Consider the following 24775-nt stretch of genomic DNA (forward strand, 5'->3'; position numbering starts at 1 on the left):
TCAGAGGGTCAATGCTGAGGGATTACCTCATAATCAGTGAGTTGGTGCTGAGGAATCACATCATAGTCAGACAGTTAGTGCTGAGGTATCACTTCACAGTCGGAGAGTTGGTACTGAGGTATCACCTCACAGTCAGAGAGTTGGTACTGAGGTATCACCTCACAGTCGGAGAGTTGGTACTGAGGTATCACTTCACAGTCAGAGAGTTGGTACTGAGGTATCACCTCACAGTCGGAGAGTTGGTACTGAGGTATCACTTCACAGTCGGAGAGTTGGTACTGAGGTATCACTTCACAGTCAGAGAGTTGGTACTGAGGTATCACCTCACAGTCGGAGAGTTGGTACTGAGGTATCACTTCACAGTCAGAGAGTTGGTACTGAGGTATCACCTCACAGTCGGAGAGTTGGTACTGAGGTATCACCTCACAGTCGGAGAGTTGGTACTGAGGTATCACCTCACAGTCGGAGAGTTGGTGCTGAGGTATCACCTCACAGTCGGAGAGTTGGTACTGAGGTATCACCTCACAGTCGGAGAGTTGGTACTGAGGTATCATCTCACAGTCGGAGAGTTGGTACTGAGGTATCATCTCATTGTCAAACAGTCGGTGCTGAGAAATCACCTCAGAGTCAGACAGTTGGTGCTGAGATATCACCTCACATTTAGAGGGTCAATGCTGAGGGATCACCTCATAGTCAGCGAGTTGGTGCTGAGGAATCACCTCATAGTCAGACATTTGGTGCTGAGGTCTCATCTCACAGTCAGAGGGTCAGTGCTGAGGGATCACCACAATGTTCAAGGTCAGTGCAAAGGCTCGCCACATGCTAAGCCAACCTAGTAGATCAGATGTGTGATAGGATAGGGGAGCAGTGGTGGGTGGGGTATGATGGAACTTTGGATGAGCTGGCTGCAGTCACAGAATAATAAAAGCTAAAATGTTCTATACATTTCTTCAGGACTGCTGGTCAAACCATTAAATATCTAACTACTGGTAATGGGAAATTGCAAATGTGTCCCAATGGTAGAAGCGGTAAACCAATTTGAATTTTAAGCTACCTCCCACTGGGAATGGGATTCTGATTGGATAGATTTTGCAGCAGCTGGTTATTCCACTTGTCAAGTTACTACCCTCTCTGCAAAAATGGACATGATCCCATTAATTAATTCATAGATGTAAATGAACTATCAATAATCAGTCTTGACACTTCTATTTTTCACAAAAAATAATCAATTCTTATTCCCATTGAGAAATGGCATTAATGACAACTTACTGTTTCTGTTTTGTCTTTCTCAGGGATGATGGTCATGTTTTATTTGTATAACTATATAAAGGTTATTTTGTAAGATTCAAATTAATGGTGTGTGCAGCTTCTGATTTTGTCACAGAAAATACATTTAACCTATTATAGCACATTTCTAAACCAGGCATGTAGCAATTGAAGTTATTTTGGAAGATTATCTTGAAATTGTTTTAGTTTGTGACATAAGCTAAAGATGTTCCCAAGGGCATTACGCAGTATGTCTTTACAGCTTACAAATCATAATAAGTTGCTTTCACTAAACGTTCATTCAAGTGAAGCTTAGAATTGTAGAATAGTACAGCACAGAGTAATATTATTTAGTCCATCAAATCTATATGTCTCTTTAATAAAACATTACAGTTAATTCTGTTGCTCTGTTCTTTCCCCATAACCCCACAAATACTTACTTCGTCGATTACTTATCAAATCCTGTTCTGAAAGCTACTTTTGAATTTATCTCTGCCACACTATCAGGCATGCATTAAACATCTCAACCATTGATCACATCATTTTTTACCTCATGTTGCCTCTGGCTATTTTGTCAATCACCTTAAATCTGTGCCCTCATAATATTGACTCTGCAGTCATGAGGAACAGTTTCTCATTATTTACTGCATCTCAGCATTTCTATCAAATCTCCTCTTACCTTCCTATTCTAAGGGGAACAGCCACAGATTTTCTAGTCTATTTATGCAATAGTAAACCCTCATCTGTGCTACAATTCTATTAAGTCTCTTCTGTACACTCTCGAAAACAATTGCTTCTTTCTCAAAATGTGGTGGCCAAAGGGTATGTAACAACCCTATTCTATTAAACAAAATTTGTATAAATTTAGGCTTTCGTAGTCTTTAACAAGCTTGCATTCTGGGTGAACCTTTATGAGCTATCACGTGACACTGACAAAGTGTAGCATACAAGATTGTTGCTCCATTTTGTTCAAAGGACAGTAAATTATGGATGGATACATTTGTAATTTTCTAACGAGCCACTTTCTACCTGCCAGCCAGTTTCAATCTCTGTCAGCTAAACATTTGAACACCAATGCAATCTCAGTCCCAAAACATTTTGCTCTGGATTTTACTGCATTATTCTCCACTCTAGCAAGCATTGATAACGAGAGGGTGTGCACTTAAAGTAAATGGAGCAAAAGTGACATGAAGAAAACAATGAGGAGTAGAGTCTGGAATGCACAACCTAAGACTGTGATGGAGGCAGGTTCAATCAAGGCATTCAAAAAGAAAGTAGATGGTTACTTGAAAAGGAAGAATGTGCTGAGTCATTGAGATAAATCAGGAGAATAGCAGTGTGAGATGCTCATTTGGGTAACCAGCATAGACATGATGGGCCAAGTGGCCTTTGTAATGGTTGTAATAATGTCAGCAAGGTGGACCTCAGAGAATATGAGTTCCCTGATTGGGGCAATTAACTTGGTCCAATCAGGGAGCTGTGGCTGACAGATATAGACAGGAGTATCAGGGGTTATGTTCTGAGAGCTGACTCTGAAGAAGCCAGAGCAGTGTCAAGTGCTATGCACAGGCAATGGGATACCAGACTGTCGGGAGTTATTTCAGCTTCCTTTTCCATTCTAACAATTCTGTGATTCTATGGGACAAACCTGGGCCAAGACTTAACTATTCAGGGATTCTTGACATTTTGGAAGATGGAAGAAATGAAAATGAGATGGACTGGTTACATTGATAAAGGAATAATCAGTGACAGTGGTGAGAAATGATCTTGGCTCAGAAGATCAAGATGTCGAATCAATTTGCGTGGAGTTAAGAAATAAGTCATTGGTGGGAATTGTTTGTGGGTCCCTTAACTGTAGCTATACAGTAAGTCAGAGTACGTAGATTCATGGCTAACTCCAATCTTCAAATCAATTGAACAAATCAAATTAGCAAAGATAGCCTGGAGGGTTTTCTTTTCATTCATTCGCTGAATGTGGGTGTCATTGGTTAGATCAGCCTTTATTGACCATCTCTTCAGCGTGCAGTTAAGAATCAACAACATTGATGTGGGTTTGCAGTCACAGGTAGGCCTGACCAGGTAAAGACAGCAACTTACTTTCCTAAAGAATGTTAGTGAACCAGATGGGTTTTTCCGACAATCAGCAATGGTTTCTTAATTCCAGATTTTGATTGAATTCAAATTCCACTATCTGTCACAACAGGATTTGAACTCAAGTTCTTCGAACATTACCTGGATCTCTCAATGAATAGTCTAGCAATAATACCACTATGCCATTGCCTCCCCTTGAACAAGTTCACAGATTGTATTCAGGACAGTTTCTTAGAACAATTTGTTCTAGAATCTAGCAGAATCCACCCCATTTTGCATCTAGTAATGTGTAATGGGACAAGATTAATTTAAAAAACGCACAGTAAAGGATGCTCTATGCAAGAGTGATCATAAAATTGTAGAATTTCCCATTTAGTTTGAGAGTAAGAAATGTGTGTTTGTAACTAATGTCTTAAGTAAAGGCACATATAAAAATATGAAGAGTTGCCTAATGCGGCTGGGTAAATAAGTCAAAAGTTAAGACATTAGACAAACAGTAACAGATATTTAAAGAAATATTTCTTAATTCTCAGAAAATATGTATCCCATTAAGGAAGGAAGATTCTACCAGAAAGGTGCACCATCTGAGTCCAGAAAAGGAGTTTAAGGATGGGAACAAATAATACCAGGTGCAGAATCAGGCATTCTTAAAACTGATGTGTCAGTCTGGTGAAGCCAGAAACATTTGGATGAAATCTAAGCTCTGTGGTCCTCCCATACCCAGTCATGAATGGTGGTGGATAATTAAACAATTGAACAATTTATGGTAGCATGGTGGCTCATTGGTTAGCATTGTTGCCTCACAGCACCAGGGAACTAGGTGTCTGTGTGGAGTTTGCACATTCTCCTCATGTCTGCGTGGGGGTGCTCCAGTTTCCTCCCACAGGCCAAAGATGTGCTAGCTGGATGGGTTAGCCACGGGAAATGCAGGGCTGCAGGGATGGGGTTGGGACTGGGTGGGATGCCCTTCAGAGGGTTGATGTGGACTCGATGGGCTGAATGGCCTGCTTCCACACTGTAGTGTATCTATGAACTCACTGGAGGTGGTGGTGCCACAATATCCCCATCTTCAATAATGGGGGAGCACAGCCCATCAGTGCAAATGATAGAGCTAAAACATTTGCCAGCATCTTCTGCCAGAAGTGCCAAGTGAACAATTTATCTCAGCCTCCTCTGGAGATCCCCAGCATTATTTACGCCAGCCTTCAGCAAATTTGATTCACTCTATGTGATATCAAAAAAAAACAGTTGAAGGTGCTAGATTCTGCAAAGACCATAGACTCTGACAATATTCAAACAATAATGCTGAAGACTTTTTTTTGAGAATGAACAGCACCCCTCGCCAAGTTTTTTTGTGTACAACTACAATTCTGGTATCTACTCTGCAATATGGAAAGTTGCACAGGTACATCCTGGTCACAAAACACAGAACAATTCCAACCTGGCCAACACATTCATGTGATGTGGGTATCTCTGGCTGAGCCAGTGTTGTTTACCCATCCGTAAATGCCACTGAGAAGTCAACTCTTAATTATCAGTTGCTGTCAGTAATATCATCAAGCAACACTTATTCACTGATGCTTAGTTTGGGTTCTGCCAGACCCTGCTCAGCTCCTGACCACATTACATTCACTCAAATATGGGCAAAACAGCTGAACTCAAGAGGTGAGGGTGCATGCCCTCGATATCAATTTGATCAAGTGTGGTATCAAGGAGCCCTGGCAAAACTAGGGTCACAGAGTCATAGAGATGTACAGCACGAAAACAAACCCTTCGGTCCAAACTCATCCATGCCGACCAGATACCCTAAATTAAACTAGTCCCATTTGCCAGCACTTGGCCATATCCCACTAAACCCTTCCTTTTCATATACCCATCCAGATGCCTTTTAAATGTTGTAATTTACCAGCCTCCACCACTTCCTCTGACAGCTCATTCCAGACATGCACCACCCTCTGCTTGAAACAGTTTCCCCCTAGGTCCCCGTTAAATCTTTCCCATTTCACCCTATTAGGGTGTCCCTCTAGTTCTGGACTCCCCCACCCCAGGGACAAGACCTTGGCTATTCACCCTAGCCATGGCCCTCATGATATAAAATGGGAAAACTCTCTGAAAGTTGGAGATAATTTTAATAATATGATTAATTCAAGGACATCACTGCAGAAGATCCTCAGAATAGAGGCCTGAGCCCAGCCATCTTCAGCTATTTTATTAATTGACCTCTCCTTAATCATAAGGTCAGAATTCAAATGTTTGCCACTGATTGCATAATGTTCAGCATCATTCATGACTTCTCAGGTCCTGAAATTATCTGTGTTCAAATCAGCAAAACCTGGACATCATTCAGGTTAGACTTATAGCTGGCAAATGATATTCATACCGCACAGATGCCAGGCAATGGCCATATCCAACAGGATAGAATCTAACCAGACCTTAACATACAATGGCACTATCATCACTGGACATTCCTGATGAAGGGCTTATGCCCAAAACATGGATTTTCCTGCTCCTCGGATGCTGCCTGACCTGCTGTGCTTTTCCAGCACCACACTTTTCAACTCTCATCTCCAGCATCTGCAGTCCTCACTTTCTGAATAACTCACCTCCAAAATTCCATAAGTCAAATGGGAGGTAGGGGGTTATCCCCCCTTCTGAAGTCCTTTACTCCATACTATGAAATCACCAGTACAGAGCATATCAATCAGTTAATGAGGCTACCCTTTATGAAGACACCTTCACGGGGTGGGGGTGGACTTGATGGGCTGAATGGCCTATTTTCACATTGTAGGGATTCTATGATTCTATGAGTAGATGTAGTATGTTTGGATTTTAAAAAGACACTTGATAAGTTGCCGCATAAATAATTGCTAGACAAAATGGGGTTAGTATATTCAATGGAGGACTGGTTAAGTAACAGGAAATACTATCAGGATTAGTGGGTCATTTTCAGGATGGTAAATTGAAACTGGTTGAGTGACACAAAGAATAGTGTATCAGTATTAACTGTTCACAATTTGTGTCACTGTTTTGGATTAAAATGGCTTGCTTCCACACCGTAAGTACATAATAATAAAGGATATTCTATACTCCAAAACACCATCACATTGAAACCAATTTTGCTGATGATATGAAAATAGGTGGAAAAGCAAGTTATGAGGAGGACATGTGTAACCTGGAAAAGGATGTAGGCAAAATCAGTGGGCAAAATGTGGCAGTGGGGTATAATGTGAGAAACTGAGGTTGTCCATTTTAGCAGGAAGAATAAAAAGTAGGATAGTATTTAAATGGAGAATGACTGCAGAATGATATAGTACAATCTGAATATTCTTACACAAAACATCAGCATACAGTAATCACAAGAAATTAGGAGGTAAATGGCATGTTGGTCTTTATTGCAAGACAAGTAAAGTATAAATCATTGTTATAGCTGAATTAGGGCATTGGTGAGACCATACCGAAAGCATTATGTAAAGTTTCAGTCACATTACTTAAGGAGGAATTGATTTGCATTGAAAACAGTTCAAAGAAGCTATGAGACTGATTTCTGGAATGAGGTATTTGTCTTATAAAGCAAGTTTATGCATATTAGACCTGTATTCATTGAGGGCTGGGATTATTGAAACATATAAGATTTTGAGGGGATTTGACAAGGTAGATGCTGAGAGGATGTTTCTTATGGGCGAATCTAGAACTAGTGACAGAATTTCAAACCAAGGGATTTCCTACTTAGACAGATATGGTGATGAATTTCTTTTTCAGAGATTCAGTAGTGTTTGGAATTCACTTCCCAGGGAGCAATAGAGGCTCGAACATTAAATATGATTGTTGATTGACAACAGAGTTTAGGTTTTTATTCGGGGGTGGGGGGGGGGTGGGGGGAGGGATCGTGGGAAACAGAAAAGTGGCGGTGTGGCCACAATCGGATCAGCCGTGACTTTATTGAATGACTGAGCAGACGCTGGGACCCAAATGGTCTACTCGTATTTCTGATACTCTTATGTGAGAGCAGTTAGTGTTGGGGAGTGGAACTCTTTTCTATTTACGGTAGGCAATGTCAACGCTCCGCAAGTTTCAGTAATGCTCATTGTCAGTTTTACTTAGAAAGAAGTACTTGCCCTTTCCAATCCTGACAACTTACTTTTAAACACTTATTCTGCACCAGATCATTACTATTTTGTGTTGCCATTAATGTATTACACCGATGTGAGAGAACGACTGAAAGCAATCTTGTTAGAAGTTATTTCAGCTTGGAAATCACTATCAGTGATATTTTGTGCAAACACTTTAAGGATGTGTTAAATTTCTCTCTTTGCTATTTTGACAAAGGCATTAACACAGCTTCTGTTGAAATAACAAAAAAATTTGACATGATCACTAAGTATTTATACAGTAACAGTGCCAACATCTAGATGAACATGTTTTAAAGTCTTTCAAAATAAATAAATTGCAAACTGTGTTTGCACTATGTGCAATTAACAACTTTTAAATCATGAATATACTTCATTATAAGACAAGGAAGCAAAATATAAAGACGATATGTGTGTCATTCAGGGGTATATGTCACAATGAGTCACTAAGTTGTTCATTAATCAAACCACAAAGCTCTGTAAATGGCTGTCAGCCCAGACTCTTCTTCATAAAAAGTGCAGCTGGAACACTTGTTTGTATTAGCACCCATTGAACATACATCTGTGTTCGTTCTGAGTCAGATTTCTACCAAAATATAGAACACCACGTGACTATGGGACATCACTCTCACATTCATAGCCTTAGTAATGCCTTATCTGAAAGCAGACAGCTTTATTTAAATTTGATATGTGTTTTGTGAATTGATATTTAAGGCTATTGAAAAATCAACTGCGTTTGTTAGTGTAGCTTCCAGACACTAGGTTTTAATTTGAAGTGTTTTTTTTTCACACTGCTTCCTGCCTCTTGGAAAATTTCCAGTTTTGAATGTGAGCCATAAATCCCCAGTCAGTTATCCAAAGTATAGAATTTCAGCCAAATAGCAGTAAATTTGACAATGCTGCCATGTTTATTCGAGTCCCTGTTTGAAATACACACAATCATTCTACTATGCTTTTAGTCCTTTCTCATTTCCATACGTCTTTGATTACAGGCATAGTTACTCAAGAACATTTGTTGTGAGCCACAATCTCAAACATTTGGGTTTCCAATGAATAAGGATGCTCCTTCAAAAATCAAATGAAATTATCTTTCTGAACCCTTCTGCCAGATTTTCATCTTATTCAGCTTCAGAAGGCTCCTCAAAATCTACTCTTAGATTTCATCTTCTTTCTCACATCCTCTTGTTTTGCTCATAATTATTCTAATTTCCACACATTCCTATATTTTCACCACCTTGTGGTGTCATTGAGAGATCTTTCCATGTTCAAGGTGCTGTAACAGCGGCCATTTTATTAACGTGAACTTGTGATTGTTGCTAAAGAGAGCTGATATTAATTTTGAAAAATTTGAGAACTATATTTTTGTGGCCTGAGCAGTGTTGATGTGGAAAGATGTATTTATTGTAAAACATTCGTATTCCATTTGACTACTATATCTTGCTGCATCACATGGCACCTGGACAGTCTTCCAACTCATGTATGCTTCTAAACTGATGTGTGTTCGAAAAGAAAGTGTACTTTTGCCACTCAACAATAATCGGTGTTCCAGCTCCAGTTATGGATTTTTATATTAGTAGGTAGATGCATATCATGGGCAATTAAACCAACATAAGTCATAAATAGAAGCTTTTATTTCATAAAATCATGTAACAAAAGAGACCAGCCGCTCTTTTCCAGTTAGTCCTAATTCTATGTTTTACCCCCATTACTCAGAAAATATTATCCTTGCAAATTCGATTTGAATATTGCTATTGAATCTGTTTCAACTATCTTTTTCAGCAGTTCATTCTGATCAGTAACAATTCATTGCATATACATCTTTTCTTCATAATCTCTATAATTCTTTTGCCAATTACCTTCAATCCTTTCTGTCAGTGGAAATAGTTGTTCTTTATCCACTTGATCCACTTTATCCTTTAAAAATTATTAGTAATTTTGCTGATCAGTTAAATAGTAATGTGTCAGTCTCACGTCTGTCGTCTGCAAGGTGTTAGAAAGGATTCTGAGGGATAGGATTTATGACCATCTGGAAGAGCATGGCTTGATTAAAGGCAGTCAGCACGGCTTTGTGACGGGCAGGTCATGCCTCACAAATCTATAGAGTTCTTTGAGGATGTTACTAGACAAGTTGCTGAGGGTTGAGCGGTGGATGTGGTGTATGTGGACTTCAGTAAGGCATTTGATAAGGTTCCCCATGGTAGGTTCGTTCAGAAGGTCAGGAGAAATGGGACAGGGAAATTTAGCTGTCTGGATACAGAATTGGCTGGTCGACAAAAGACAGCGAATGGTAGTGGAAGGAAAATATCCTGCCTGGAAGTCAGTGGTGAGTGGTGTTCCACAGGGCTCTGTTCTTGGGCCTCTACTCTTTGTAATTTTTATTAATGACTTAGATGAGACGATTGAAGGATGGCTTAGCAAGTTTGCAGACGACACAAAGGTTGGAGGTGTCGTTGACAGTATAGAGGACTGTTGTAGGCTGCAGCATGACATTGACAGGATGCAGAGATGGGCTGAGAGGTGGCAAATGGAGTTCAACTTGGATAAATGCGAAGTGATGCATTTTGGAAGGCCAAACTTGAAAGTTGAGTACAGGATTAAAGACAGGATCCTTGGCGGTGTGGAGGAACAGCGGGATCTTAGTGTGTAGGTACATAGATTCCTTAAAGTTGCCACCCAAGTGGACAGGGTTGTTAAGAAAGCATATGGTGTTTTGGCTTTCATTAACAGGGGGATTGAGTTTAAGAGCCGTGAGATCTTGTTGCAGCTTTATAAAACTTTGGTTAGACCGCACTTTGAATACTGTGTCCAGTTCTGGTCGCCCTATTATAGGAAAGATGTGGATGCTTTGGAGAGGGTTCCAAGGAGGTTTACCAGGATGCTGCCTGGAATGGAGGGCTTATCTTACGAAGAGAGGTTGACTGAGCTCGGACTTTTTTCATTGGAAAAAAGAAGGAAGAGAGGGGACCTAATTGAGGTGTACAAGATAATGAGAGGCATAGATAGAGTTGATAGCCAGAGACTTTTTCCCAGGGCAGAAATTGTTAACACGAGGGGTCATAGTTTTGAGCTGTTTGGCGGAAAGTATAGAGGGGATGTCAGAGGCGGGTTCTTTACGCAGAAAGTTGTGAGAGCATGGAATGCGTTGCCAGCAGCAGTTGTGGAAGCGAGGTCATTGGGGATATTTAAGAGGCTGCTGGACATGCATATGGTCACAGAAATTTGAGAGTTCGTACATTAGGTTTACCTCACATGAGGATCTATGGTTGGCACAACATCGTGGGCTGAAAGGCCTGTTCTGTGCTGTAATGTTCTATGTTCTATGTTCTATATTATGCTGTGATTTTTAAATTTAATTATTAATGTTTTGGACATTAATGCTGTTTGAAGGATGGGTGCAAACTTGATGGGCCAAATGGCCTCTTTCTGCACTGTAGGGATTCTATGATTCATTGTCAAATAACTCACTGCTGCTCACTGATCAAGTGAATATCAAGATTACCAAGACCTTGACCTGGATTCCAGGCCTTGGACTTCCCTCTGAAGTGTGGGGAATTTGAATTTTGACAACTTTTGTCCTCAAGCATTATTGCGCAAATGGCAACCACACAGTGTTCTTGATGAAGGACTTATGCTCGAAATGTGGATTCTGTAGCTCCTCGGATGCTGCCTGACCTGCTGTGCTTTTCCAGCACCACACTCTCAACCCTCAGCCACACAGTGTCTGTTGATTTGAGCTAGTAAGTGTACTTCCCCTCTCCCCCCCCAACTCCTGCTAACTCCCAATTCTCCTGCCTCAGCCACTAACACTGCAGCAAACGCATCATTAGGATCGTGAAGGCCTGCCCTCGACAAAACCGACTTCCAGGAGTCGGCTTCACAATCCTGAATGGGAACCTGGCACCTAATTCCCACCTCTGAAAGGGAAAATCCAGTCTTTGGAGTCTAAAGTAATAGGAGCAGTATCCAAAACTTCCAAGGAAGTCCATGCGATATGGGACAGTCCATTCAGAGATTTAGGGTGAGACCTAATACTGTCAGCAAATACAAGCTATTGGTGTGGACCATTGTTCGATCTCATGTAGCCACGGGTTCTGTAATATTCCACACTTTATTGGATCATTTTATTTATAAAGAACCACAGATTTAATGGTGTTTCTGTTGCAGAATTAAGTCCACTGATGCAAGAATACATTGAAACACACTTTGATTGTCTCCATCAACTGTAGTATTCCTGACAGAAAGAATAAAGGTAGTAGCATTGCCAATATTTCTGTCAAAAAGGTTTTCACTCATACCCTGTTTCTTAAATCCAACTAAAAATTGAATGTGAAATTCCTGAATAGAAAAACCTTAAAGAAATGTATTTTCTACATATACTAATTTTTATCAAATGTGGCTTGAGTAGCAGTGTGTTCTGTATTAGCACATTATATTGAAGTTGACCTTAAGCTGATATTCGCAACAGGAGGAAAGCAATCCTTTAAAAAACCTGAGATCACTTTGTTACAAAGTATATGAATTGCAAATATTTCATTGTATGGCTGTATGCGTGCACTTAAAAATGACTGTACTGACAATGCACCATGAAAATGTTATTTTCACTTCAATTACTGCTTTGCATTAGTAGCAACGTTGGTTTAGCAATATAAGAAAAGATGCCAAAATCAAAGTATTACTTTTAACTGCTGTTTTACAATGATCAGTTAGAGCTTGCCGAAATAATTTTCTACGGTAAGAATGCTTTTTACAGTCTGATATGCAAAATATTCCTGTGCTGCTTTAAGGAAATGTTCCTATTTGTAGTGATTGTACATGTGGTGTCTGTTATTTTGTTCTCTGTACATTCATTGTCTCAATAAATTAATACTTACCATACCTTCACGTTTTGGTTTCTTGTATCATTACCTTTTGCTGTCTTCTGTCTTTCTCTCCCTCCATTCTTGTGATTGTGGTGTGATTTTTGCATTACAGTTTAATTTTCCAGTTTTCAGTAACTAAGTAAATGCCATCATTAATGTCTGATTACTCTGTTACCAGGAGAGTTGCATTTTAAAGCAGCAGTGTCCTGTTTCATTGATCATTGCCGCTGATTACAACTTTCTCTCATTAAATGATCTGGACACTTGCATTACCTTTTGAATTCTGCACACAGCTTGTTTGTTGCTTTCGTTCAGCTCAGTGTACTAAGAACATTATTAATGTAACAATACAATATACAAACTGATATCGTTATTATAAAAATGTTTCCTTCTCTCGGAGAGAAATATTTCAATGTTGATGATTTAAATCACCTTTTTAAGGTAAATTCTTTGGCAAGTTGCATTGACCATCTGAGAATTGGCAGCCTAATTATGTCCACTGTAAGGATGCTGCAAGTTATTACAGAAACCCACATCAATTTGTTGGCTATGTCCTTAAACACGATATAAATTCAAGTTAATAATATTCCAGTTTGATACTTTTAATGGCAGCAAGATGAGCGAATTCTAATCTTGCAGACTTTAAATCATTTTTTATCCATAATAGCCCAAATATCCAAAGATAGACTATTTTGTTAATAAAGGAGCAATTTTCCCAGTTTGTTTCCTTACAAACATGAGCAGTCTGCTGTTGCACCAACTAATTTGCCTCTCTTGACTGTTTAAAGTAGCATGTAAGCAACAGAAAATATGCAATGAAGTTCCTTGACTTTACATGTAGACTGTCTTGGTTTAATGGTGCCATGAGCCTGGTTTTCAACTGAAATACCTGTATTAGCGAGTTTTGAGAAGATTTGAAGCTCAGGTTGAGTTCTGGATGTAGGTTTGTTCTTTGAGCTGGAAGGTTCATTTTCAGACGTTCGTCACCATACTAGATAACATCTTCAGTGAGCCTTCGGATGAAACACAGCGGATAATTTCTGCTTTCTATTTATATGTTTTGGTTTCTTTGGATTGGTAATATAATTTCCTGTGGTGATGTCATTTCCTGTTATTTTTCTCGGGGGGTAAATGGGGTCCAAGCCAATGTGTTTGTTGAAAGAGTTCTGTTGGAATACCATGCTTCTAGGAATTCTTGTGGGTGTCTCTGTTTGGCTTGTCCTAGGATGGATGTGTTGTCCTTGTCGAAGTGATGTCCTTCCCTATCTGTAATAAGGATACTAGTGAGAGAGGCTCATGTCATTCTGTGGCTAGTTGATGTTCATGTATCCTGGTGGCTAGTTTTCTGCCTGTTTGTCCAATGTAGTGTTTGTTACAGTTCTTGCACGGTATTTTGTAAATGACATTAGTTTTGAATACATGAACATCACCTTGCCACATAACAACATGACCCTCTCTCACTAGTATCCTTACATACAGATAAGGAAAGACACCACTTCGACCGAGACAACACATCCATCCTAGGACAAGCAAAACAGAGACACATACGAGAATTCCTAAAAGCATGGCATTCCAACCGGAACTCTATCAACAAACACATTGACTTGGACCCCATTTACCCCCCTGAGAAAAATATCAGGAAATGACATTACCAACCCAAAGAAACCTAAACATATAAATAGAAAGCAGGAATCATCAGCTGTGCTTCATCCCGAAGGCTCACTGAAGATGTTACCTAGTATGGTGACAAAATGTCTGAAAATGAACCTTCCAGCTCAGCGAGCAAACCTACATCCCAAAATACCTGTATATTTACAAAATACAAATCTCATAAAGTGGATTATTCATCTTTACTATGATTTTCAAAACATTTTCATAGGTGGCAAGGCAACGTAAACCACAATGCCATCATTACACCCTGTGTAATTGGATGGTTGTCAGATGACTTAGGAGAAGAAAAATGCAGGGACTGGAGGCAACACCACTTTATTTGATTGAATGCTGCTTGCCATTAGAATTAATAGAAATTGGAATCATATCACTTTATGTTCTTTTCCCCATGTATTCTCACCAGAATAACGCATGTTACAGGCATTACCAGGTAGCTTGAGTCACTGTTCCTGTGAACAAAACAACCTGTCCAAAGCTACTGCATTGAGCTGAAGGAGAAAGCAGAGGCCTTTTAAATAAGGATTTGTTAAGTAGAAATTGAATTTTAAGGAATTGCAATGTAATGTAGGGAGATAAAATATTTTTGATTGTGACAGCCTATGATGCAAAGAGCTGTAATTTGTTGAATTAGATGCGTGATTCTTCCTGTCCAGAATATTATTTAAAAGCTATACTTTTCTTTAAATATTTAGATCACTTTCTGGACGCATTGTCGGAGGAGTGTGGTGGTTCTTCACCCTGATTATAATTTCTTCCTACACGGCAAATCTTGCTGCTTTCCTGACTGTAGAGAGAATGGTGTCACCTATAGAAAGTGCTGAAGATCTTTCAAAACAAACTGAAATTGCGTACGGAACACTGGACTCAGGTTCTACAAAAGAATTTTTCAGAGTAAGCCTCTCTATGTCTGACAGGGTTAGGTATTCTACATTAACAAAGCAAATCCATATTCAGTCAGATCAAACACAGAGGGATACATGTGCAGTCAGCTTGGAATTGAAGAAAGTGGAAAGATGTGACAATAGCTACTGGTTGAAATGATCAAATTCTCCATATTACACAATGTTTCCTCTGTTGCTGAAAGTGGAGTGAAAATTGCTGTTTGTAGAGATCAGCAAGCCAGCATTAAATAGTAGAGATGTGAGAAGGCATGAATATTCTGAAGATGCATCCGATTATCTTTAAAGGTTAAGGAGTGTCTTGCAGAACTTTACTAGTTGTTATAGAGAATATGATAAGATTAAGTGTTCTTGATAAGTGGAAGGAACAGGCTTAAATGGATTAAAAAATACAAGGGTTCTGCTGAGTGAAACAGAATAATGCTTCCATAGATCTGGCATTCAGAAATATTGTCACACTTAGTTTCCTGTCATATTTGTCCTTTTGATTTGGTAGTCTATTTTTCTTCTTGACCTGACTGTCGTTCATTGTGCTCACATTTTTATGGTATCTTTTGCTTATTAATGAGAATATTCTGACTAGAGGATGAATGGAGCATCTCTGTACATTGAAATGTTGCATTTGCTGGCCTAAACAAAGTCGAGAGTGTGATGCTGGAAAAGCAGAGCAGGTCAAGCAGCATCCGAGGAGCAGGAGAATCGACATTTCAGGCATAAGCCTGTCATCAGGAATGAGGCTTGTGGGCTGGGGACTGAGAGATAAAAAGGATGGGGGTGGGGTTGGGGGAACAGTAGCTAAGAATGCAATAGGTGGGGCGGCTTGGTGGCTCAGTGGTTAGCAGTGTTGCCTCAAGGCACCAGGGACCCGAGTTCGATTCCAGCCTTGGGCAAATGTCTGTGTGGAGTTTGCGCATTCTCCCTATGTCTACATGGGTTTCCTCCAGGTGCTCTGGTTTCCTCCCACAAGCCAAAAATGTGCAGGTCAGGTGAATTGACCATGCTAAATTGCCCATAGTGTGAGGTGCATTAGTCAGGGGTAAATATGGGGACTGGGTCTGGATGGGTCACTCTTTGGAGGGTCGGTGTGGACCTGTTGGGCCAAAGGGCCTGCTTCCATACTTTAGGTAATCTAATCTCATGAGGTGGGGGATAAGGTGATAGTTCAGAGAGGAGGGTGGAGCAGATAAATGGGAAAGGTGATGGACAGGTCAAGAGGGCGGTGCTGAGTTGGAGGCTTGGGACTGGGATAATGCCTGACTGGGACATTATCCCAGTCCCAAGCCTCCAACTTGGCAACGCCCTCTTGATCTGTCCATCACCTTTCCCATCTATCTGCTCCACCCTCCTCTCCGATCTATCACATTCTCCCCCACTTTTGTCCACTATCGTATTCTCAGCTACCTTTCCCCAACTGCACCCCCTCTCCCATTTATCTCTCAGTACCCCGGCCCACAAGCCCCATTCCTGATGAAGGGCTTATGCCCGAAACATCGATTCTCCTGCTCCTTCGATGCTGCCTGACCTGCTGCGCTTTTCCAGCACCGTACTCTCGACTCTGACCCCCCAGCATCTGCAGTCCTCATTTTCTCCTGGTGGCCTCAACAAAGACTGGTAAAATTTGTAGTAACTTAAATAAGGTTACTGCTTGTCTGCTATTTATAAAACAGGTTCTCAGACAGTTGAGATTTACTCTTTTATTGGTCTCCCATGCAGGAAAGTAGAATAATATCTTAGCAACAAAGATTAAAAATAGGAAGAATTACTGTGTGAACTTGTTTGCATGGAAATTACAGAGAAGTACCAGAATTATAGTAATGTTAATTAGAGAGTAGGTTATAATAGGGTAATTAATTATCTAAATAGAGACAGGAATAGCAGTAATGTGCAGAAAGGAACAAAACTTCTGGGAGTGTGTTCAGATGTTTTTTTTCTATTTTTGATAGACCTGGGACGAAGTGGGCCAATTGTCAATTGGAGAACATTTAGGGAACAGTGAACACTATATGAAAGGTTTAGCTATGGAAAGGACAAGAAATATTTCAGATTAAGAATAACTAACTAGGTATGCCAACTTCAATGGAGTAAGAAAGAACCTGGGCCAAATAAGTTGGAATCAAAATTGGAATTTAAGGTTGGCAGACAAAATAATAACCAAGCAGTGGGCTACTGTTGAAGAGAGATGCTTTAGGTATACTTCAAGGTATACTTCCATGAGGGAAACACAGGGCAAGAACATTCAGAGCTCCTTTGTATATTGAAAGAATTGGAGAGCAAAATAATGAAGAAAGAAATGTGCCTATGACAGGTATCAGGTAGAAATTACAACTGAGAACTAATCAGAGGGGAATTGGAGAGGCAAAAAAGAAAAACAAAGAGATTGTGTAAAAAATAGATTGGCACTTAACATAAGCGTTTCTATAGGCATACAAATATGAGACGTTTGTGGCCAATTTGGCAACAAAGGACATTTGAGACTAAAACAGAAAGCATATCTAACATAGGAAATTAATACTTTGTCTCCGTCTTTACCAAGGAAGAAAAATGACGAAAAGAGTGGTTAGTTCAGATATTTGAAGAATTTAAAATTGACAAAGAGGTGGTATGTGATAGATTGTTTGTTTGATAATGCATTGGTACTGGAGCTGAAAATGTGTTGCTGGAAAAGCGCAGCAGGTCAGGCAGCATCCAGGGAACAGGAGAATCGACGTTTCGGGCATAAGCCCTTCTTCAGGAATCCTTTTCCAGCAACACATTTTCAGCTCTGATCTCCAGCATCTGCAGACCTCACTTTCTCCTCATTGGTACTGGAGGGCATGCATCCAAGGACACACAATTCAGAATGGAAAATATGGATGCATTGGCCAAATATTTCCCATCTTTCTTTGACTCAGATTTGGAGGCAGAAGCCAGAGAATTGCAAAAGTTCACATTCTTCTTTGAGTAATGGTGTACAGTTAAGCCCCGGAGCATCAGGTCTGATGGTTAACTATGGTAGTGGTGAAGCTTCTAGAAATAAAAATTTGTAACAGACATAACAGTCATTTAGGCAAATGTAAGTTAACTAAGGAAATGAAGTGTGGATTTGTTAAGGCTAAATTCTTTCTAACTAATTTGCTGATATCTTTAATGATGTAAGAGAGAGAGGGTTGATGAGGGTAATGCTGTTGATATAGTGTACATGGACTCCAAAAGGTACTTAATAAAGTGCTGCGTAATAACAATAAAAGTAAAGTATAAGCTGAAATCGCCATAGTCTTACCAGATCATAGGGCTATTAATTTTTTGACACAGATGACTCGTGTTGAGTTTAACCTGAGGGTCACCATGCCTCAGGTGAGGTGAGAGGTTGAGAAGGAGAGTCCTTCATTGTAACCTCAGTTGCTGTGGGAATTAAACCCACATGGTTGATGTCATTCTGCATTGCAAACCAGCTGTCCAACCAAGAGAGAAAAGAGACAGCAGTATCATTGAAATTGAGTGAGCTGAATGACAGAAAACTGGTTAACTGATGATTTTCAAACTCTAAGAAAATTTGCAGAGGAATTTTCCAGGGTTGGAATTAGGACGCCTGCTGTTCCTGAGGTATGCATTAGCATCCTGTTCCTCACTGTACAGGACAACGTTTCAAAATTTGTGGATGATGAAAACTTAGAAGAATTGTGACATGTGAGAAAGATTGTATGGAAAGTCAAAAGGACATAGATAACTTAGTGAAATCATAGAATCCCTACAGTGTGGAAGCAGGTCATCCAGCTCATTGATTCCACACTCACCCTCTGAACAGAATCCAACCCAGACCCACCCAGACCTACCCTATCCCTGTAACCCTGCATTTCCCATGGCTAATCCACCTAGTCTTCATATTCCCAGACCCTATGAGCAAATTAGCATGGCTAATCCTACTAATTTGCACATCTTTGGACTGTGGGAGGGAACTAGAGCACCCAGAGGAAACCCACACAGGCATGGAGAGAATGGGTAAACACAGACAGTCATCTGAGAGTGGAATCAAACCCAACTCTTTGGCACTGCTACTTCACAGTGCCAGCCACTGAACCACCATGTCACCCTAAATGGAAGGATGAAATTTAATGCAGAATGAAGTTATTCATTTTAGTCAGGAAAACGTGGAGACAATTTAGAATCAAGTATACAATTCTAAAGGAGTACAGGAACAGAGGGACCTAAGGGTGTATGTGCATAATAGGTGTCAGAGTAGACAGAGAGTAGACAGGGACAAATAGTCCCAATTGCTGCAAGGATTGAGAACAAAAAAGGACAGATTTAAGATATTTGGCAAAAGAAACAACAGAGACGTGATAAATTTTCTCACTCAGTGATTGGTTGGACTTTGAAATGTACTGGTTAGGAGTATGGTGGAGACAGGTTCAATTGGGCATTCAGGAAGGAATCGGATTATTATCCGAAGAAGAAGAATGAACAGGGATATACGGAGAAGACAGAGAAGGGGCAGTGGGTAAATTGCTCCTTCAGAGATATTGTGTTGACAGTTGTTTCAGTTGGCTGGATAGCTGGTTTGCAACACAGAGTGATGCCAACAGTGTGGGTTTAAATCCCTCAGCAGCTTAAGTTACTGTCAAATACCTTCCTTCTCAACCTTTCCCCTCACCTGAGGCATGGTGACCCTGAAGATACCAGTCATCTCTCTCCGTAATGGGGGAGCAACCCAATGGTCCAGTAGGACTAGGACAATTCTATCTTTATTGGTCCCTTGCTGTGCTGTGACAAACTACAGATTCTCTGATTCTATGATATTATAAATCTTTCATGGTTTTATCAATCTTCCTTTATCCTTCTCTGCTCTAAAGAAAACAAATTGACTTCTCCAGTCTGTTCAGTCATCGCTCCAAATTCTTCAATTACTGCACAGCTTCTAAGCAACTTGGCGCGTTTGCTATATGAATAGAATTAGATAAATACAAGTTGTGTTGATTCCAGTTTCTCTTTTTCAGAGATCAAAAATAGCAATATATGAAAAAATGTGGGCCTACATGAAATCTGCGGAACCTTCAGTTTTCACCAAGACCACGGCTGAGGGTGTGGCGCGTGTTCGCAAGTCCAAGGGCAAGTTCGCTTTCCTTCTGGAGTCCACAATGAACGAATATATTGAACAAAGGAAACCGTGCGATACCATGAAAGTAGGAGGCAACCTGGATTCCAAAGGATATGGAGTGGCAACGCCTAAGAACTCCCCATTAAGGTGGGTGGGATAGTATAACAATATGTAATTGTGTTGTTATAGTATTCCACCTACCCTGATGTCCCTTGTATTTCTTTTATCTTGTGTGACTGGTATGTGCATGATCTCATTCCACATCTTTAAAAAAATACACAGGTAAAGAATGCTCCGATCATGAAAAATGGATCAATTGTATTTTCCTAAGTGACACAAAAGCAGTGAGGAGGGCAAGCAAAACCATTCCACTTCAGTAATTTTATAATGCAGTGGTTTTTCTGACTCAACAAATAGACTGCACATGAATTTTAATATAGACACCAAGAACTGCACAGCAAACAAGTTTAATTTCCATTCACTTTACAGATAATTTAGCAATATACTCAGTAGAAAGAAGAACAATGTTGTTTTAAGGTAGTAACTTATCAAACCTTAACAGCATGTCAAGGCGCTATATTGTCAATGGATTATTATAGATAGCAGGGTACCATGTAAAATGGGCCAGAACATTTTAAAATATCCAGTGTAAGGAGACATTTTAAATTACTTTTCGTAGGACCACCACCTTCAGTTTAAAGTTTTGTATTATCCAGTAGGTAGAGGTTTATTCTATGATTCTGTGCCCCAGTTGAGTAATGACTTTCATAGGGAATGTGGATCAGAGAATCAGGGCTATAGTGTTGTAGCCACATCTTTAACCCACATTTCCATATGGTATGATATCCAACAGGAGTGCAAGATCATACAATTTTCTCTCTTACATTCTTCTAGGAAACTTTCAGCCCAGTCACTATCAGGTATTTCATTCTCAAAGTTAATAATGTCAAATCGCCTGAGATCATGGACATTGTTTGATATAACCAGTATTTTGTGTTACTGCTTTCACCCCTCTTAGGTCTTGTGTATCTGGAGAGATACAAACATTTTATGACCGTAAATGAGATGGTTTTCTCACAAATTTGGTATACTGACTGTTGCACCAAGAAAGTCCAAGTCATGTTATACTGACGTGGCAATGAAAAAATAAGTCTGAACTTTCCCACTGGCTATTGTAACAGTAACTATACAGCTTGCAATGGAACTTATCCATCCCTCACGTTTCACTATTACCAAATGTGTTTTTCCATTTTTAAAATTTGATGTGGATGATGGTACCAGGACTACACATAGGTGACCTGATAAAGTAGTAGTCACTCTTCCTTTTGAACTACTACTGCAGTCCTAGGCCTGATTTTTGTATAGAGAAAGCGGATTAACATAATTGTACCCCAGCCTTAATTCTAGAAGTCCCATTCTGAACCCAGTACCCAGCTGGTATGGGAAATGGGGACAGGATATAGTTCACACATTTGCAGTTCACGGAGGTGACTGTGCATGTAAATGTGTAGCTGCCTTCGAACAGATTCAATTTTCATTAGTGAATGGCTAAAACTTGTCTTGTGGGCTTTACACTTTTCAAGGAAGATCTAAGCTTACCAGATTTCTTTGGCAAGGTAAGATAGTCTTTTGGACGGATAGGCTAACCTTTAGGAGAGGGAAGATACCCTTTTAGAGAGGAAGGTACCATTTTAGAGAGGGAAGATACTCTTTTAGAGAGGGAAGATACTCTTTGGAAGAGGTCAAGTGTCCTTTGGCCATCAGGATTATTAAAAGTAAACATTAATGTACATAAAAATTGGGTAAACTCATTGGAATTATCAAGCTGTCAAGGCACTTTAATTTCCTGTGTGATTAATTTCACAATCTTTCAACAGAGTCAACTACCTGTCAACATTACAGTTTCATGTGCGTATGAGTACAAATACTTGTTGTTATAAGGGAAATGAGTTGTTTATTGAAGGAATGAAAGTATAGTTTTTTTTAATCATTGGTGAATGGCAGCATGGGTAGCATGAATTGGCACTAAGTTGGTATTGAAGCTATGAAGTGATATTAAGCCAGCAATAATGAAGGGATGGTTTGTGACATGGAATCCTGATGATGCTGCCATGACATTGCTGCTATTGTCCTTCTTGAGGGTCTCAGTGAAAGGAAAGGGGTAGATCTGAGGTAGATCATAACGTTGCCACAAATTGTCAATGATAAAAGGGATAGATATTGAACACAATGAGAGGAGGAGCCAATCAAGAAAATTCTTTGTTATCTTTGGGTTTCTAGTGTGACCTAGTTTTGATGTTGGGGTGTTGTTTGACTAGTAAGAATGAAGCTATTCTGACACATATATACCAGTGAAATATCCATGTGGATACTTGGCAATTATAGACGTATGGAAATTATATGTGTCTTGCCAATCTGTGGCACTTTTCTTGTGCATTTCTGAGACCAGCCCTTAAACAAAATACTGGCTGGATTTATAGCAATGCATTCTCTATCCAACAATCTTGGTTGATGTGATTAATTCTGTAATTCTGTACTTGAATCAAATGAGGTGTTGAACTTCCTTTGAAGTCCGAAAAATGAGGATTTGCCATTTGTCAGTTAATGTTGATATTCAGTGGATCATCTGTAATGAAATACCTCAGTGTTTCACAGCTGGAATCAGAAACCCATATATTGGAAACTATTGCCAAACCTTGCACCCCACTACTCTATGAGATTAAGCATTAGCAGGTCCAGAGAACTGTTCCACTATATGGCCTGGTGCATATGATTATTTACATCCAGTTCACTGTACATAAAATAATATGTTATTCTGTATATTTCTCTAGTTAGATGAAAGATCATTTCATGCAGATATTATGAGATGCATGTTTCAAAAGCCGTTAATGAAATCCATTACTTAAAGGGTAAAGGGAAAGCCAACAACTTAGTATATTTGTTATTACCTATTCTGTGTCAAAAAGAACATAGTGGAAATGTCTCTTTTTACAACAACATTGCAGCCCTTTTAAATGTTACATCAGAAGCATATAGTTTTATATTCCATCGTGCAGATATTTTAAAGTAACACTATTTGTTGGCTTGACCGAGTCCATTAGGACTCAATGCTCATAGTACATATTTCCAGGACTGCTTATGCAGACATAATCATTTGAAGATTTGTTATTTCAAGATCCTAGCTTTGGCTTATGAAAAGAGGCCATGAGTGCCTGCAGGTTTAGTGCACATAAGTGCAACAACTAGACTGGCATTCTCGACATATAAGCTTTTTGCCAAGGATGCATTGTCTCTGCATTTATATCTAGCAAAATATAAGGCTATTTTCTGAATTATATAAATTGGGTACTGTTAGCAGCATGTTCACTATCATAGCTGTTCACTCAGTGTGGACAGTTGAGGTGTTAAAGTTAATTCTTGATTTTGATGAAGAGCTTCCCACTTTGCTTCATCATGTTTAATTACAGGAAAATCACTACATTCTTTCATTTTGGTATGATATGATGATCAGAGATAAACTTCAAGCTATCTTAAGATGTTTATTTATACTCCAGTGTTTTGCCATTTATGTCATTTTGACTGGGTTTTCCCTGTTAATATATTCCAAGGTAAGGAATGGGTCAGTAAGTGATTCTTAAGTGTTTGTCAATTTGGAATGTTAAATCTATTAGAACAGTGCATAAAAATACAATGGCTAGAATCTTCTGATTTAGATCAGAATTCTGATTACCAGCTCAAATCAGACGAAAGATCTCATCTTAGTGCAGTTTTTTGGACAAACCAGGCACTTTCCAATACAAAGCAGCATAGATAGGTTCAGAACTCCTCATATTTAGCAGCAGAGTGGGTCAATGCTGAAACCATGCACCGTTTTGCAGCAGTAAGTGCACAGTACTGTGGTTTACTTTCTTAAGCCATTTAAACAGCTACTGAGATAAGGTAAGTGACGGGTTAGAATGGTAGGTGTGTTGGGTGCATTAGAGAGTCACATGGGTGAGGAGTACAGGTGTCCAGTTGATAGGAGCAAAGGTGCCAAGGGTTGATGAATCCAAGTACCGGAAGAGGGTATGGTACCAAGTAAGTGAGTGAGGACTTAGGAAAGTCACGTCACATGGTGGAGGAGTGTCACCTGGAGGTTTTCAGGAATGGTCCAATCAGGGAACAGTCACATCAGGTCAAGATGGTGGGAATGGGAATCATGGGAAGGAGGGTTTTGCTGGTCGCGTACTTGGGTTGTCAGATTGCCGGTTTCTGTGGGAAGTCAGGTGTGGTGGTGAGTTGGGAGATTTAGGTACAGAGATGGGGTCAGGTTTAGTAGGAAGAGGGGTTGTCATTGGTGAGTTGGAAGAGTCAATTTTTGTAGATGGTATGGAGTTGCATACCATCTAACCTCACCTGGCTAACTATTCAGGTAAGTGAATCAGAACCCTCTGAAATCCCCAACGTCAGAAGGATTCAAATGTCAGGTATTTGTCTGCTGGAAGTTTCAACTTCCCGGGAAATTCCTGCAAAGTCGGCTGCGCTGGGACCTCTAGATGTTTCCGATGCACAACCCCTGTTGTGACTGCTGCAATAACTGTCTTTCTATCAGAAGATCTGGGCCATTGTGTAGGAATACAAAACCAAGTAACTGTTGAAGGTAACAACTTTTAAAGGAAGTCAAATAAACACCTTAAGAGAAACGATCTGAGGTCCTGGAGGTAGAGAGGAATTAGAATAGACATTCCATGCTAGGGCTTGTACCTCCATCAGCACACTGAGGCAAATGACTTCCATTTACACTGAAAT

At 39.8% G+C, this 24775-nt stretch overlaps 1 protein-coding gene across 7 annotated transcripts in view; it reads left to right on the plus strand.

The window, feature by feature from the left end:
- The window catches only part of LOC122550693 (glutamate receptor 4), a 252123-nt gene that overhangs the window by 222957 nt on the left and 4391 nt on the right, over positions 1 to 24775 (plus strand). For all 7 annotated transcript variants that reach the window (XM_043691816.2, XM_087988145.1, XM_087988146.1 and 4 more), the window contains exons 12-13: positions 14707 to 14905; positions 19887 to 20134. In XM_043691816.2, coding sequence (XP_043547751.1) covers positions 14707 to 14905; positions 19887 to 20134 — 447 coding nt within the window. The remainder of the gene's footprint in view (positions 1 to 14706; positions 14906 to 19886; positions 20135 to 24775) is intronic.

Source organism: Chiloscyllium plagiosum, unplaced genomic scaffold (assembly GCF_037043375.1).
Source record: "Chiloscyllium plagiosum isolate Xiang-an unplaced genomic scaffold, Cpla_swu_hap1 HiC_scaffold_6, whole genome shotgun sequence".
NCBI lineage: Eukaryota > Metazoa > Chordata > Chondrichthyes > Orectolobiformes > Hemiscylliidae > Chiloscyllium > Chiloscyllium plagiosum.